Below are 18,397 nucleotides of genomic sequence, written 5' to 3'. Positions count from 1 at the left end.
AATGCTTGGGTTCAGTTGACCCTACTCTGGATAGCAGCAGCTGTATGCTTGAATATAAACGAAAGCAAGTTACATGCCCCTTTTACACTTGCACCCCACTAAACTGGCCGTTCAGTGTCCTGGGATAGGAACGGGAGTTTGGCTTTTCATACTTGACCACTCCTAACTTGGACACTGAACGCTTTCACACTTGCAAGGAGCCATCCCCAGGGTTAGGACTGTTCTACTTTCTACCGGTGACGTCATGACACATCGAGGATGATGGACCTGCCCTTCATCAATGTATTATGATCTTTTATTTGAACGAAATTAACCATGCATAATTATAACATAATTAAGCTCTATGTACAGCACAGTATGAGCCCTACAGCTCCTGTGGTTGTGCCAACCTATATAAACCTTTATAAGGGACCACGGGAAAGTGCAAGCAATAAATAGTAATAGCGGACAATTTTTAAACAGTGGGAAAGTTGGTAGCACTATTGCATACGATTTATGAATACCATGGCAGACCTGCCCTCCCAGAATTCCATGCAGCAGAGAAAGGGCTGTATGCCTGGTTGCATACATGGAGCATTTTTCGAGGGGTTTCTCTGCCACATGGCATTCTTGGAAGTCAGGTCCGCCATTGCATTTTTCCCATAGTCTTTATAAATTGTGTGCTATAGCGCTACCAATTTTCCCACGCTATTTAAAAATTGTCTGCTTTTGCTATTTATTTCCTCTCTCCCTCTCTCTTCCCCCACTGTGACTTTCCCATGACAAAGTTTAAACCTTCATTTTAACCTTCCTCCACTCAGGCAAAAACTTGGGTTATTTCAGTCCTACAATGCAGTTACTCCTTTCACACTTGCCTGTTTGCCGCGCCGGCGTCTGCAGACGCCGGGGATTGCACTAGGGGTCAAGGCTGTCGATCCCCAGCTTGAGCATCTGACGCCGCGGTCGTTGAGCTGATTTTGCTTTCACACTTGCCACTTTAAAGGCCAATTGGCTTTGATTCCTGGGATCACTTGCAAGTGTGAAAGAGGCTACAGATGAGGAAATCCAGTGATTTGAGTTTCCACTAAACATTGATTTAAATTCTTGATAATTCAAGGATTACAAGTCTTCATTCTCAGCTACTAAGTTTCATACCTTTTGTAGTAGTGTCACTTGTATAGCCCTGCTGCTTTTGTTTCAAATACTTGTCTATGTCCTTCATCTCCCTGGTTTTATTTACTCAGTAATTTGGTCATTCCGTTATGTAGAACCCAGGAATGTTAATTATTTTGCCTGCTCTGTAGTCAGAATAAATAGAGATGTCAGGTTTGGAAAAATGGTAGATTTTTAATCAGAAATGTATTGAAACGCAATTAATACTAATTTTCTTTTTCTCTTCATTTTAGGTCATCCTTTTCTTCACTTAATTGAGCCATTATCTGCAGATCATCCTGATAAAAAATACTTCAACGTCCTTAAACTCAGTGATCCAAGATATGGTGAGATAATCTAGTCATATTTTCATTAGAAATGAAAAGGTTTTACTTTGTGAAAATCCATTGAACAGTTTTGTAGAAACTGTGCAGCATCAAGTGTTCACTGTTCATCCATCGACTGCCCAATTGCATTGATGCTCATGTTTTTATTCTCCCCACAGCTTCATCAGCTCTCCTCCAATTTGACCACCCACTCACCTCCCTGGGACAATGTGCAATAACCAGTTACCTGCCAATATACGTGTCTTTGGGATATGGGAGGAAACAGGAGTGGTCAGAGGGAGACTGTGCAAACTCCATCAGATAGCCCCCCCCCCCCCGAGGTCAGGATGAAACCTGGGCCTCTAGTGTTGTGTAGCATTATTACCACCTGCAGCACCGTGACTTTTAATCAAATTGATCACTGTGAGCTTCTAAATGATCCCGGCTCTTTCTATTCCTCCATGCCCTGTTCCTTCCTCCCTCCCTCCCTCCCATTGATTAGTTTCTGATTGACACCTCTGCAGCAACACTGATGACCATTTAATAAATAGAGGCACTCCCCAGGTGATGCAAAGTTCCAGAGAATCCTCCATAAACTTTTTTCCTTAAATCAGAGTTAACTATTTCCTTCAAAAACCAAGCTGAAAAACTCATTGCCTGAAACAGTTGAGTTTCCCTTTCTCGCTGTTCTACTTCATTTTCTCACACTGAAGTCAATTTTCTACAGTTAATTGCATAAGGTTCCTGGAATCCTTCCGTTCCATCAAATATTTTCTATGTTCTACCTAACATAGAACATAGTGTAAAAACATATTCTGTATCCTGTGGTTAATGAATGCCACAAAACATTTTAATATTGTTTGTTAGGCAAACAAATCGTTTGTGGAAGAATTTGCCTAAAGAGGCTTTCTGTAAGTCAGATTCCTTAACCTGGAGAGGCCCTGTATTTAAAGCTGACCACTCAATATTACATTCTGTAAATGGTCATCATTAGTAGTAAAGCAAGTGGCAAGCTACCGAAAAATGTGGAATACTGTCATACGGACCTGCAGTTCCGAGGCTGGTTCATGATGTGCTCAGCTAGTCAGGCTCACTGTAATTGTGGTGTCCCAGAGATGAGTGAGATGTCAAATGGCCGGCATCCTCGTTGATCTGTTTACGTGGAACAGTGGCCAAAAGATTGAACTGTCATGAGCTCGTGGACAGGTGCTGATTCCTGGGATATGGTGCCTAATTGCCTGAATAGAGAGAAAGGCAATCGTGGCTCAAATAGGTGTGAGGATGTTGTATGTAACAATGGCTGTGACCTTTTGCTTTTTTACACTGTACTGATCTATTGTCAGCCTTGTTTAAAAGCTAACTAAAAGTAAGGAGCAACCCCAAGGAATTATTCCCAAAAGGAGTGAAGGATGATTTTAAACATTCAGTAGAATAATGTAATTTTGCCACCTCTAAAATTGTGAATTTGTATATAAAGAAAAAGTAATTAAATGGCATTTTCTGGTTAACGACTGAGTTTGGATGTTGATCACACATCTGGAGTTTTGTGTGCATTTCTCGTTTCTTTACTTGAGGAAGGATATACTTGGAACAGAGGAAATTCAGGTTGATTCCAGAGATAAAGGGGTTAGCCTTTGAGGAGAGATTGAGTTGACTGGGTCTGCACGTGCTGGAGTTCAGGAAAATACACTGGTAGGTGAGCCTGGAGATTTCAGGGTAGTAGATTTAGGACAGAGATGAGAAGCAACTGCTTTTCCCAGAGGGTGGTGAAACTGTGGAGTTCCCTGCTCATTGAAGCACTGGAGGCGACCTCATTTAAGCCAAGATTTTTATATATCGGGTATCAAGGGATAGGGGGAAAAGAGATGAGCCTCTCATCAGATCAGCCATTGAATGGCGGAGCAGGCTCGACGGGCCGGATGGCCGACTCCTGCTCGTGTTCTTTTTAAATATTTTATTTTAACTGATGTGACCTTGTTTCCAAAAGTGGGACTGCCATACTCTATCCGTGTATTATTTGAGGCTGCTATCCGAAATTGTGATGGCCTGAACGTGAAAAAAGAAGATGCTTTAACTATTCTTGATTGGAAAAATCAGCAAAACCAAACAGATGTACCCTTCTGGCCAGCCCGGGTCCTTCTCCAGGATTTCACGTGAGTCTAGCTCTTGTTCAAAATTTAGTTTATTGTTTAAATACTAATCTTTTAAACGACTTTACGTGAGGAGCTTGGGGAAAATAACTCTCAGCGAATATCCTGACGTGCATATTGTGCAAAGCGAGATGTGTATTTACACAACAGAGTCCATCAGGTTCACTAATCCACTCAATCTCCATGTCTTCTCCCAGACCAACATTCCCATCATTAATCCCAAATTATATTCTCTTATCATTTGGGCAACCCGAATGGCGACTCTGTCTGCCTTAAGGGAGGCAGAAGGTCACGTTCTGTACTATCATATGACAGTAAAGGAATCTTGAATTGGCTCTGGGCATGTCTGAAGTCTGACATTAGACTTTGACCAGAGGTCTGTCCAATGATGGAGGAAGCAATTCCAGCATACGCTCAAAGCCTCTTTGCTCTACTGACCCTGGAATCCTTGGTCTAAGACTGCTCACCAAGGAGGAACATTTAGAATTTTATTGAGAGCCTTTAACCCTACATTAGGAGCCTTGCACAAGTGGATTCATCTCATAAACCACCAGCTTGATCACCCAGAAAGGAGTTTCTATCTCACCTGCATTGGCCTCGTCAGCCACCTTAGAACCTGGAAAACTGGTCTGGAAGCAAGTTGTCCTTCATCTTAAACTGCTATTCATTGTGGTTTTGTCATATTGACCATTCTAAATGCCCTTGTCCTTATTTGAATCAGTCATCCATTTACATTCATGGTGCTATAATTCGAACCATACTGCTAGTGGTAACATTTTTGCCTCCTCTCCGTTGTGCGCAAACCACCTCCATGGGCGTTTGATATTTACCGTGAAAGAGACGAAAACAAAATGTCATGTACAGTAAAACTCCTGGTATCCAGCACCTATGGGGATTGGTAGATGCTGCATAAGTGAATTTTCCGGTTGCTTGAGATTGCATGTTATGAGATTAGCGAACTAACATGCTAATTTTAAACTTGCATGTTTTTTTCCTATTTTTTTTGCCAGTTGGGGCTGCTGGTTGCTTGATTTCTGGATAACAGGGGTTTTTACTTTATATTGAAAAAAACTAGAAATATTAAGGTGAATCAGGCATGAGCCAAGCATTCAGTCTGAGGATATTTCAATTATATCTTCTTCTTTGGCTTGGCTTCGCGGACGAAGATTTATGGAGGGGGTAAAAAGTCCACGTCAGCTGCATGCTCGTTTGTGGCTGACAAGTCCGATGCGGGACAGGCAGACACGATTGCAGCGGTTGCAAGGGAAAATTGGTTGGTTGGGGTTGGGTGTTGGGTTTTTCCTCCTTTGCCTTTTGTCAGTGAGGTGGGCTCTGCGGTCTTCTTCAAAGGAGGTTGCTGCCCGCCAAACTGTGAGGCGCCAAGATGCACGGTTTGAGGCGTTATCAGCCCACTGGCGGTGGTCAATGTGGCAGGCACCAAGAGATTTCTTTAGGCAGTCCTTGTACCTTTTCTTTGGTGCACCTCTGTCACGGTGGCCAGTGGAGAGCTCGCCATATAACACGATCTTGGGAAGGCGATGGTCCTCCATTCTGGAGACGTGACCCATCCAGCGCAGCTGGATCTTCAGCAGCGTGGACTCGATGCTGTCGACCTCTGCCACCTCGAGTACTTCGACGTTAGGGGTGTGAGCGCTCCAATGGATGTTGAGGATGGAGCGGAGACAACGCTGGTGGAAGCGTTCTAGGAGCCGTAGGTGATGCCGGTAGAGGACCCATGATTCGGAGCCGAACAGGAGTGTGGGTATGACAACGGCTCTGTATACGCTTATCTTTGTGAGGTTTTTCAGTTGGTTGTTTTTCCAGACTCTTTTGTGTAGTCTTCCAAAGGCGCTATTTGCCTTGGCGAGTCTGTTGTCTATCTCATTGTCGATCCTTGCATCTGATGAAATGGTGCAGCCGAGATAGGTAAACTGGTTGACCGTTTTGAGTTTTGTGTGCCCGATGGAGATGTGGGGGGGCTGGTAGTCATGGTGGGGAGCTGGCTGATGGAGGACCTCAGTTTTCTTCAGGCTGACTTCCAGGCCAAACATTTTGGCAGTTTCCGCAAAGCAGGACGTCAAGCGCTGAAGAGCTGGCTCTGAATGGGCAACTCATTTCAATTATATATTAGTTCTGTAAAGGCCAATGTTGCAAATGGATTGGAATACATGAATGAAGAAGTCTTTCTATCACCATGTACCACTTGGGCAAGACGACACCTGGAATACCTTTTTTTAAAAAAAATTCTCCTTTATTGGAGGAAACGTATTTGTCCTTGAAGGGGTTCTGGGACTATAGATTGAGACTTTGGATATGGGAATGGTCTAATTTAGAATTGAGCATAGATTTTCCAAAAACTGGAAGATGATATCCTAAAAAAAAATGTAGAGGGTAATGCAACAAGGATATAACCCCGCGTTGCAAAATCTCTGGATAAGGAAATAAGAAAGGGCCCGGGGATAAGAGGTCACTTTAGTCTGAGGTATAGAGGAATTTCTAATTGAATCCGGAATTCTCTACCGTAGAGGGTTATGGATAAGGAACTTTTAGGACTGAGGTACACCCTTATACAACAGGTAACCAAGAGTTCTAGGATTGTCCAAGTAAATAGAATTGAGTCCAAAGATCAAATCTGCCGTGATCTTATCAAATGTAGCAGGCTCAAAGCATCTCATAAAAATGCTGGGCTTCTCCAGCATTTCTATATTTTCACTACACTCACAGCACCCGGCACACTTTCATGTTTCACTCAAAGCATCTGCTGACATTCTGCTCCTATTCCTTCTCGTTTATGATGTGAAATGTTAACTTTATTTCTCTCTTTACCTTTTATCTGCTGAATATCTTTCACTGTTGTTTTTGAGGGTAAATAAGGACAGCTGGCCAGTGTTGCACACATTGTTAATTTAACTTAATCTTAATGTAAAAAAAAACATGCACATAGCTCAATTTTACTTTTGAATAGTTAAGAAACGATAAACAATGTATCCACTCTTCTTTCACTACAGAGCATAAAAAAGAAAAGATGTACACACAACCCTTTTTGAAATATAATCGCTCCTGCAAGAAATTTCACAGCCAATTTACGCAGTGCAAGTTGGCAGTGAGCACAAGTGACAGGTAGTTACTTGCTCATTGAGTGGTGAACATTGAAGCCACCAACAAATGGAGTGCTCGTCAATACATGATTGGTTCCCTAAAAGAACAGGAGGTTGATGGTTGCTTCAGATGGTTGATTTCATTTATTTCAGTGGCATTCCTGCAGTGGTGGATTTTTCTGCAATGAGAGAAGCAGTGAAGAAACTTGGAGGAGACCCTTGCAAAGTCGGCCCAGTCTGTCCAACTGATCTGGTTGTTGACCATTCAATGCAGATCGATTACAGCAAAAGGCAAGCAAGCTTAAAATAAGTAAAACTTGTTTGAAATGCTAAGAATTTACATTGCTATACCAGTTATTTTACCATTCTGTATGTTTTGTACCTACAAATGACACAAACCAAAACTAAAATGAATTGTGAAGGAGCCTTTCAATTAATAAATAAAATAATTTAATTTAGGTATGTCACAGGCCCTTCTGCCCCATGAGCCCATCCTGCCCAAATACCCTAATTAACCTACAACCATTGTACATTGGAAGGGTGGAGGAAACTGGGGCACCTGGAGGAAAACCACAAGACTACAAACTCCCTACAGACAGCGCTGGGTTCAAACCTGAGTCGCTGGCTCTGTAATAGCGTTTTGTTAACCGCTACACTATCAGTGTTTGTCAAAGAGATTTAACACGGAACATACATGGTAAATGGTAGGGCACAGAGGTGCGTGGTAGAACTGAGGGATCTAGGAATAGATGCATAATTCCTTGAAAGTGGCGTCACAGGTGGATAAGGTTGTAAAGAGAGCTTTTGGCATATTGGCCTTCAAAAATCAAAGTATTGAGTATAGGAGTTGGGATGTATAAATGTGAGGCCACATTTGGAGTATTTTTGTGCAGTTTTGGTCACCTAACTACAGGAAAGATATCAATAAGTGCAGAGAAGATTTACTCGGATGTTGTCCAGACTTCAGGAACCGAGTTTCAGGGAAAGGTTAAACAAGTTAGGACTTTTTTCCCTACGTCGTAGAAGAATGAGGGGAAATTTGGTAGAGGTCTTTAAAATTGAGGGGAATAGACAGAGTAAATGTAGAGAGGCTTTTTCCACTGAGGACAGGTGAGATACAAACCAGAGGACATGGGTTAAGGGTGCAAGGGGAAAGTTTAGGGGGAACATTATGGTGAACTTCTTCACATAGAGAGTGGTGCGGGAGTGTGGAACGAGCTGCCAGCTGAAGTGGTGAATGCAGGTTCAATTTTAACATTTAAGAATTTGGAGAGGCCCAAATACAGTAATAAAAAAAAGAAAAAGGACTATAAATGCAACTGTTATATATAGTTTTCCCAAATGTATTCTATATATTTAAAAGATATGTAACCTCTGACGGTGTGCGGGTTCCTATGTATGGAGGGAGGAAGGGAATGTTTATCAAAATAAAAGAATTTGGACAGGTACACGGATGAGAGAGGTATGGGTGCAGGTCAGAAGAACTAGGCAAAAAAAAGTTCAGCACAGAAGGGCCGAAGAGCCTGTTTCTGTGCTGTAATGTTCTCCTATTCACATAATGGCTGCTTTAAAGCCACTAACATAATTGATTTTGGCTATTAATAAGAGCCAGGCATTAGATATTTAACTTTTGCAGTGAGTTCATTGAAGTCATCCATTTTAAAAAGTAGGTGGCTGTAGTAACTTTTAAAGAATTAGTTGCTTAAAAATGTTAGCAGGAGCGAAATGGAACTAATCAGATTGCCAGTGGTCTCCTGTGCTGTATTATTCTATTCCATTGTTGTCCAGTTTTCATGCAGACTCCAGACAATAAAACTACAAAGAAATCTTTGTGGATCATCTCTCGATCAATGTGCATTACTCCTTTTGTAGGGAGCAGATTAACTGATGCGGGCATGTGAATTTTCCACATTTTTAAAAATCCAGTTCTGTGTTTTTAAAATCCACCTCAGTGTATTTTTCAGTGCCCTCCTGGCCTGCTCTGACTCCCCCTACTCGTTCCGTGCAGTGCAAGGATCTTGCTCTGCCAATTTTGGCTGCCACATTTCCTACAGTGCAGCACCAGCGGTGCATCCCCATGCACTCCCCCTTGGTCGCAAGGCGTTTTTGATGTGTTGCCAAGCCATGCCGTTGAGGCTAGCAGTGCTCCTTTGTGTTTTTACCCATATCTCGAAAACCCAAAGAAAAGACCCGAGTAATCGATAAACACCAGTGCAAAGAGATGGCTACGGATTGGTCAGGGGCTCTGCCTGGTGAGCACGGGGGCACTCCCTGCGGATTGGGTGCACGATAGTAGTTATTACCTGGGGATTGGATGCAAGTTGGGCAAGGGCACTCACTGCTTGGCATGCTGGGTGCAAGTACTGCTTGGGGTCAGGAGAACCAGACATTCTGGTCTGAGCATAGGTCAAGGAGGTATTGCCTGGTGAAGGGGCTTGGAATCTGGGTACAGGTGTGGTGGTGTCTGTCTGATACCCTATGCTTGTTGTGAAAAAAAAATTGATTAAAATTACTAGTTTTTTAAAGGGTTGAAACTAGTAATTTTGTGTGTACATTCGGATTGCCTTGCATTGGTACCTTTGGAAAAGCTCTCTCGTCAGTCCCTGTTCTATTCTCAACACTGTGAATATTTTTGTCACCAATACAGCTGTGTTGATATATGCACCATCCCCCCAGGAGTATAAAAACTTAAGGGGTACAGAGCTTGTTAATTTAAATCAACAAAAAATTGCACATTAACAAATTTTGTAAATTAAATTTTAAAAAAAAGTTTTTAGACACACAACATGGTAACAGGCCCTTTTGGCCCATGCCAACCAGTTACACCCAATTGGCTTACAACCCCAGTAGGTTTTGAACAGTGGGAGGAAACTGGAGCATCCAGAGGAAACCCCCCTCCCCCCACAGATATTGGGAGAGCTTGTGTTGGATTCGAATCCCGGTCCTGATCAGTGGTGCTGTAACAACTAGCCAAATTAAAGAACGCTGCACCTGCCGTTGAATTTTGGATAGCAAAAAAGGAAACTTGCAAGTGTGGCCTGTGTTTAATATAATTGCATTTTTTTAAAAAAAATCATAATTCTATTTCTTGTCTTATTTTGGACAGCGCCGTACAAAATGCCCCAAACCCTGGTGGGGGCGATGGTTCTGGATCAGCAACTAAATCTTGCAGTGCCAAGCTGCCATCGAGGTCATCTCCATGCCGAAGCTTCCGCGGCTGTTTCAGTTCATGCCGCAGGGACGCGGGATGCGTATCCTCAGGAACTCACAGCGCAGAAATAGAGAGCACACCCTTGCTCTGCCCTTTTCACCTGCAACCTGTGGCTGAGTATGGCATTTCCCCTTGCTTCAAATTTCTTGACAAAAGTTTTTGGACATTAATACAGCTGTTGACATCTGCTTTGTGGTTTTGTACCATTTCAATAGCCTCTCTTGTCTTATTTGAGAGTAAACGCTGAGATGCCCATCCTTCAATGCCTGTGTACACCAAAAAAAATCAATAATGAAATACTGACTTTCAATTCTAGTGGGCAGGAATTTTGCGCTGTAAAGCTCCAACTCCACCACATCTGTGCCCATTGTTCAATTCTTGAGAAGAATATCTTGCCTTGGAAGAGATCACCAGAGCTGCACTAGAATGGTACTAATTAAGCCAAGGATTGTATTTAGATAACTGAAGGTTGATATGGAAGATGTTTCCAAGGCACTGCCGAGGGAAATGTAGGGTTATGCACTTGGGAAATTCCAGGCAATTGTTTGAGTAGGTTATCAGGTTGGCACAACGTGGGCTGAAGGACTTGCACTGTGCTGTAAATCTATAAGGCTTGGCTTAAGTATTTGAGCCAGCTGTTGGAGATAATGACTTTATTGTCATATATATTGTACATATGTACCGAAATTTTAAAATTTATACATGCAGCACGATAATGGGCCCTTCCAACCCACGAGCCCATACCCCACTTGCTGCAACCAAACAGATACATTGTAAATATAAAAAAAGAGGATTGTTAATTATTGGAGAAGGATAGATCATGGCATTGGGTTGAGATTCTAAATGAGAGAAAGGCAAATTTTGAGGAAATGAGAAAGGATCTCGAACCCATGGATTAGGATATGTTGCATTCAAGCAAGGATGTGTGAGGTTAGTGGAGGACCTTCAAAGGTGAAATTTTGACAGTACAGAGTTGGTATGTTTCTGTCAGGATTATCATCCAGATCATTCTAAGACTGGAGGCCTGTGACTAGGAGTGTGTCTCAGGGATCAGTGGGGGGGCCATCAGATAACGTGGTAAACTGGATCAGCAAGCTGCAGATGACTCTTAAGATGGGAGGTGTTGTGGGCAGCGAAGAAGATTTGCAGAGGGATCTCGACCAGCTGGAAAAATGCAGATGGAGTTTAATGCAGACAAGTGTGAGGTGTTGCAATTTGGAAGGTTCCTACCAAGAAAGGACATACACAGTGAATGAGAGGGGACTGAGGAGTACGGTAGGACAGAGGGACCTGGGAATGCTGATACATAATTTCCTGAAAGTGGCATCGCAGGCGGATAGGATTGTAAAGTATTGAGTATAGGAGCTGGGATGTGATGTTAAAGTTGCATAAGACATTGGTGAGGCCAAATTTGGAGTATTCTGTGCATTGTTGGTTACTTAACTACAGGAAAGCTGTCAACAAGAATGAAAGAGTACAGAGATTTACTAGGATGTTGCCCAGACTTCAGGAACTGAGTTACAGGGAAAAGTTAAAATGGTTAGGACTTTACTCATTGCATATGTAGAAGGATAAGGGGAGATTTGATAGAGGTATTTAAAATTATAATGGGCAGAGATGGAGAGGATGAGCGGGTGTGGGTTCTTGGGAGTCGCTGTCTCGGAGGATCTTTCCTGGAGCCGGCACACCAATGGCATCATGAAGAAAGCCTCTGCTTCCTCAGGAGTTTGCGGAGGAGCTAGTGGAGTTGTTCAAGTGAACCGGTACGGACTTGAAGGGCCGACATGAGAGTTAGGTAAGACTCTAGTGGGCAGAGGAGTTAAGGGTTATGGGGATAAGGCTGGGAAGGGGTACTGATGGTAGTGATCAGCCATGATCTGTAAAATGGCTCGACGGGCCAAAGGGCCTACTCCAGCTCCTATTGTCTATTGTCTTTTGTTTCCGTGCTGTAAACGGTTATATGGAGAGACAGAGTAAACGTAGATAGACTTTTTCTACTGAGGGTTGGTGAGATACAAACCAGACGACATGGGCGAAGAGTGAAAGGGGCAAAGTTTATGGGGAACGTGAGGGGGAGCTTTTTCATACAGAGAGTGGTGGGACTGTGAAACAAGCTGCCAGCTGAGTGGTTGAATGTGGGCTCAATTTTAACATGCAAGAAGAATTTGGGCAGGTACATGGATGGAAGAGGTATGGAGGGCTATGGACTGGGTGCAGGTCAGTGGGACTGGGTAAAAAAAATGGTATGGCACGGATTAGAAGGACTGAAGGGGCCTGTTTCTATGTTGCATTGTTCGATGGTTCTATACTTGATTGGATTGAAAAGAGGCAATAGATACAAACGTATTAATATATAAGAAAAATTTACTTTAAAAGAGTACAGACAGTCCTTTTGTGGTATCGGAGCAGTCAATGGTTCGTGTAACAAAGGGACGTACAGGAGCCTTGTGCCTACTGTGGGAGGAAAAAAAAATTGATCTTGGTCCTCAGGCTTTCTGTACCTTCTGCCCAAAGGTAAGAGTGAGAAGAGGTTGTGACCAGGATGATGTTAGCTCCCATCTTGAGGCAGTACCTCACACTGGATGGAACGTCAGAGTCTTTAATGGACCAGGCTATGTTTGCCACCTTCTTCATTTCTGGGCATTCATATTCCCAAACTGGGCAGCAATGAAACTAGTCCGTATACTTCTCACAACGCACCTGTAGAAATTTGATAAAATATTCAATGAAACTAGTCCGTATACTTCTCACAACGCACCTGTAGAAATTTGATAAAATATTCAATGAAACTAGTCCGTATACTTCTCACAACGCACCTGAGGAAATTTGATAAAATATTCAATGAAACTAGTCCGTATACTTCTCACAACGCACCTGAGGAAATTTGATAAAATATTCAATGAAACTAGTCCGTATACTTCTCACAACGCACCTGAGGAAATTTGATAAAATATTCAATGAAACTAGTCCGTATACTTCTCACAACGCACCTGTAGAAATTTGATAAAATATTCAATGACACTAGTCTGTATACTTCTCACAACGCACCTGCAGAAATTTGATAAAATATTCAATGAAACTAGTCCGTATACTTCTCACAACGCACCTGCAGAAATTTGATAAAATATTCAATGAAACTAGTCCGTATACTTCTCACAACGCACCTGTAGAAATTTGATAAAATATTCAATGACAGGCCAATTCTCCTTGAACTCTTAGAATTGATATTTCTGTTAATTAGGGGATTGAAGAAACCTGGAGCAAAGGTGGGTTCATGGTGCAATGATCTCACTGAACACCAGGGCCTAAATACACCTGTTCCTTTGTTCCAATGTGTAACTAGATGCAGATGAATATACAGTTCCTAACCTTTTATCCTGGATTGTCGGGACCGGACACCTGCCATTGTTTGGAATCTTCCAGATTCGGAATCGTTTTGATTTCTGTCCCTTTAACCCCACCCTCATCCAAGTCGCGCTGCCTTCTCTTTCTCTCTCTCTCTCTCTCTCACCCTCCCTTCTCGCTCGCATGTCGTGCTGCCATCTTTCTCTCTCTCTCCTTGCCCGCCTGAGTCGCACTGCTGTCTTTTTCTCTCTCTCTCTCCCCACCTCCCCTCGCCCACCAGAGTTGTGCTGCTGTCTCTCTGTCTTCCTCCCTCACCTGCCCGAGTCACGCTGCCGACACACTCTCTCTCTCTCTCTCTCTCTCTCTCTCTCTCTCTCTCTGTCTCTCTCTCTCTCTCTCTCTCTCTCTGTCTCTCCCTCCCCCTCCCCCTCCCAGTGAAAGCACCGCGACGCTGACCAGGCGTCAGTATAGGCAATTTGGGGCACTTATAAAGTAGCAGGACGTGACGGGATGCACAGAAGTTGAGCGAGGGTCACGTTGGGTCATGCTTGGTGCCAAACTCCATCTTTGATGAGCATCTACCCAAAAAAGTGCTGCCTTTTGGAGGTTGCCGGTTTTTGGAATTCGGATAAAAGATTAGGCCCCTGTGTTTAGTTGGAATAATAATATTTATTCTGCATTTTTCTTGCTGTTTAGTTACAATGAAGTTTTAATTAAAATAGAATTTGTAAATGGTTATTATTTTTTTCTCTAGACCAGAAACTTTATTAAGAGGCCAAGAAATGGAATTCAACAGAAATAAGGAGCGGCTACAATTTCTCAAGGTGCACCTTTTGTATTAGACATCTAGAAGCTAGCTCCCTTTCATCTTTTCCCTTAACTTCCTTTGTCTATACCACCAGTTATTCACTACCCATTTGAGCCACTGAAAGGCAAAGAGTACGTCAGTGTTGTATGGTGATACCCCTGAGTCCACCAGCACTGCACTCAGTCTGTCTCTAACATCAGGGACAGCAAATTGTAGGTCTTGCACGAAGGGATTAGTGACAAATGATAGTCACAGCTTTGGAGTTACAGGACTGCACTGAATCACTGCAGCAGTGGGTGTAAGAAGTTTTGGTACTCTAAATGGAGATATGAATGGTGTAAAAACCAAACTGCATTAAAATAAAGACCAAAAATAGCAAGAGAACTGTTACTAAAAAGAGAGGCTAGATCGTTTTCATTTAAAATGCCTTTTTTTTCCTTTTTCCTATGGTCTACTTTCTTGATTCAGTGGGCTTCCAAAGTCTTTCAGAATGTTACAGTGGTACCACCTGGGAGTGGAATCGTCCATCAGGTTAACCTAGAATACTTGTCCCGTGTGGTGTTTGACCTTGGAGGGGTTTGCTACCCTGACAGTGTCGTGGGAACCGACTCCCATACAACAATGGTGAATGGTCTTGGAATCCTAGGATGGGGTAAGTAGTGAGCTGGTTTCACTTGTCCTTTGCTACTTACTTGTTTTTAAATTAAGTCACAAAAACACAACAGTTTAGTAACTTGCTGGGTTCATTTGATTCAAACTTTGTTCAACATGTAGTCATGTTGTTCAACATGTAGTCATAAAGTTTCTGGTCTAGAGAAAAAACCTTAAGAGATTACTGCATTAAGTGGTTCCAATCTCAGATTGTTCTACAGTTCAGTCTGAGCCTGGTTCTTGAAACCTTGTTATTGGGTTAAATGGAACTTGGGGAAAGTTTCAGGGCAGCATGGGTAGTGTAGCGGTTCGCACCACACTTAAGGTGCCACCAACCACCGCTTTTTTGTAAGGATATTGCACGTTCTCCCCGTGTCTCTGTGGGTTTCCTCCGGATGCTCCAGTTTCCTCCCACAGTTCAAACACATGCAGGGTTAGTCGGTTGATTGGACACATGGGTATATTTGGCAGCATGGGCTTGTAGGCCAGAAGGGCCTGTTACCGTGCTATAGCTCTAAATGGAAAAAAAAAGTTATAACACTTGTGATCTTGCATGAAATATGGCTTGGAACCATCTTGTAAGAGCTGAATCAACCCGAGTAGGATCCTTAAATGCTAAAGTTAATTCCCTTTTGTCAATAATTCAATCTTTATTTAACATCTGCCATTTCCAAAAAGTCAGATTAAGGCTATGCCCTGTCTTTTTAAAATACTCCCTTTAATTAGATTTGATTACTTGTGAAGGTTATTGATTTGTGTACATTACATCTGAATGAATTTTCAATGCATGTCACTCAGATGGTGGTTAATCAACAATAATTGTTTACTTCCTATGTGTTCACATGTCTGTGTGTCACAGCCTGCTTAAACAGCTATTTTGTGACTTTTATTATTTGTGATCATAAAATTGCTACTGGAGGAAGACGGAATTTGCGTTGCCCAGATAGTATTTGGAACTAGTTTAAGTTCTCATTCAGAAGTTCAGTTCCATATTCAGTTACTTTCTTGGACCCATTTGCATCATGAACACCGATTCTTGGACTGGGTCATGTGTATTTGATTGCACTTCATTGCCATCTTTCCTGAATTGTAACACTGACTACATTTCAAAATAGCGTGGATCTCCCAGTTATTTCAATTACCTGACCCATTCTCTTGCTGGTATGTCTGCCCATGGTCTCATGCACCGCCAGACTGGGGCCACCTGCAGATTGGAGGAACAGCAACTGGAACACCAACTCTTATTCTGTCCGGGCACCTTCCAGCCAGGTGGCATTAATATCGATTTCTCTGGTTTCTGTTAGAACCGCCCATCCCTCCCCCACCCCCACCCCCCCCCCACATCGCATGACTCCTTTCCTGACGCTCTCTCTCTGTCATATTATAACCATCTTACATTACTATATTAAAAAATATTAAGAATAGTGCATGAAAAATAAGGCAATGTCTTTGGTTCATTGATTATTCAGAAGGCTGATGGCAGCGGGGAAGAAGCCGTCCTTGTCACACTGAATGCACGTCTTTAGGGCGGACGGGGAGGGGAGAGACGGCAGCGCAACTCGGGTGGGCGAAGGGGAGAGATGCCAGCGTGACTGGAAGGGGGTGGATATGGCAGCACAATTCAGGTCGCAGAGTGAAGAGGTGGTGGGGGTCTTTGAGGATAGAGGCTGCTTTTTTAAGACACCGCCTCGTGTCGATGTCCTTGATGGAGTGAAGTCTGGTGCCTGTGATGTCGCAGGTTAAGTTAACAACTCTCTGGAGTTTATTCTTGTCCTTCGAGTTGGCGCCTTCATACCAGGCAGTGATGCAACCAGCCAGAATGCTCTCTACTGTACACCTGTTGAAGTTTACAAGAGTCTTCGGTGACATACTGAATCTCCTCAGGCACCTCACAAAGTACAGCTGCTGGCGAGCCTTCTTTGTGATTGCATCAACATGGAGGCTCCAGGACAGATTCTCAGAAAATGTTACACCCAGGAGTTTGAAGTTCTTGACCCCCTCCACTTCTGAGCCCTCGATCGTGTTCCTCTGAGTTCCTCCTGACGTCCACAATCATCTCCTTGGCTTTGCTGACGTTGAGCGTAAGGTTGTTGTTGTTACACCATTCAACGAGGTGATCTATCTCCCTCCCGTACACTTCCTCCTTGCTGTTTGTGATCTCGCCGACAACTGCGGTGTCATCGGCAAACTTGTAGATGGCATTGGAATTGTGCCTGGCCACACAGTCATGGGGTGCACCTGTGTTGATGATCAATGAGGAGGAGACGTTTCCAATTCATACTGACTATGGTCTTCCAATGAGAAAGTCAAGGATCCAGTTGCAGAGGTGGGTACAGAGGCCTAGAAGTTTGTAGCTTCTTGACCAGCACTGAGGTATTGGTACTGAAGGCCGAGCTGTAGTCTATGGAGAGCAGCTGTATGTATGAATTGCTGTTTTCGAGGTGATCCAGAGCTGAGTGGAGAGCCAGTGATATTGCAACTGATGTGGAGCAATTGTGACGATGGGCGAATTACAGTGGGTCCCGAACTTTACTTAGGTACATGTTAATTCTGGCCACTTATCCTGTCCAACTCACACCTTTTGTCTGTTTATCTATACTCCTCCCGCTCCCATTTTTCCTTCCCCCCCCCCTCCCCCCCCCCCCAGTCTTTAACAAAAGATGCCTGTCTTTTTTTTTTTGCTCAGGCCTGAAACATCAGCAATATATCTTTACCTCTGATGGATGCTGCAAGACCAGCTGAGTTCCTCCAGCGTCTCTGCATCAGTGGCTTTCGAGAGTGAAACACGAAGGTCTGCAGATGCACAAAAATACTGGAGGAACTTGGCCAGTCTCTCTCTGCCTACAGGAGGTAAAGATATGTTGCTGAGACATTTCGGCTCTGAGTCCTTCTTCAAGGTAGAAGCAAAAATCAGGCAAGCATTTTAATTAAAAACGAGAGGTTAAGGTGGGGGGGGGGGGGGGAGATTGGAAGGAGTCAAAAATGTTAATTGGATATGATAAGAGGAAAGGTGACAATTCATTCTCTATGAAAGGAAACGGGAAAATGGAAGAGAAAGCTAGAGGAAAGGAAATGGAGGAGGGGGCGAAGATGGGTGGGGCGGGGTTTATAGGAAACTGGAGGAGACGATGTTAATGGCATCTGGTTGGAGGGTGCCCAGATAGAAGATGAGGTGTTGTTCCTTCAATTTGCAGGTCGTCTCAGTCTTGCAGAGCCTAAAACCATGGACAGCAAGGGAATGGAGAATTGAAATGTTTGGCTTTAAAGCACAGTGGATCATTCTGAGATGCAATATAATTGCAAGGTTTTTACTATTTACTGAGAACATTTGGATAACTAATGTCAGTGTTCCACCATGTATTTTTTAAAAATCAATGGTAATACTGTGCAGGTACACAATCCTTTATCCGGACATCTAAAATCAGGAAAGCTCCAAAAACTGGCATTTTTTTCCTGGTGCTGGTACAGAGAGAGAGACAGCAGTGCATCTAGGTTGGGTGGGGGGGGGGGGAGATGGCAGCGCGACTCGGGCGGGCGGGGAGGGGAGAGACGGCAGCGTGACTCGGGCGGGGCGGGGGGGAGAGACGGCAGCGCGACTCGGGTGGGCGGGGAGGGGAGAGACGGCAGCGCAACTTGGGTGGGGGAAGGGGAGAGATGCCAGCGTGACTGGAAGGGGG

The 18,397-nt window shown here is 43.5% G+C and overlaps 1 protein-coding gene across 2 annotated transcripts in view; it reads left to right on the top strand.

Moving 5' to 3' along the window:
- The window catches only part of ireb2 (iron-responsive element binding protein 2), a 102,359-nt gene that overhangs the window by 46,591 nt on the left and 37,371 nt on the right, over positions 1 to 18,397 (top strand). For both annotated transcript variants that reach the window (XM_069902854.1, XM_069902856.1), the window contains exons 2-7: positions 1,386 to 1,478; positions 3,445 to 3,610; positions 6,859 to 6,996; positions 9,812 to 10,033; positions 14,016 to 14,085; positions 14,538 to 14,721. In XM_069902854.1, the coding sequence (XP_069758955.1) occupies positions 1,386 to 1,478; positions 3,445 to 3,610; positions 6,859 to 6,996; positions 9,812 to 10,033; positions 14,016 to 14,085; positions 14,538 to 14,721 (873 nt within the window). The remainder of the gene's footprint in view (positions 1 to 1,385; positions 1,479 to 3,444; positions 3,611 to 6,858; positions 6,997 to 9,811; positions 10,034 to 14,015; positions 14,086 to 14,537; positions 14,722 to 18,397) is intronic.

This window comes from Narcine bancroftii, chromosome 11 (assembly GCF_036971445.1).
Source record: "Narcine bancroftii isolate sNarBan1 chromosome 11, sNarBan1.hap1, whole genome shotgun sequence".
Classification (NCBI taxonomy): domain Eukaryota; kingdom Metazoa; phylum Chordata; class Chondrichthyes; order Torpediniformes; family Narcinidae; genus Narcine; species Narcine bancroftii.
The sequence above is the reverse complement of the archived record's forward strand: the minus strand, read 5'-3'. Positions and strand labels throughout refer to the sequence as shown.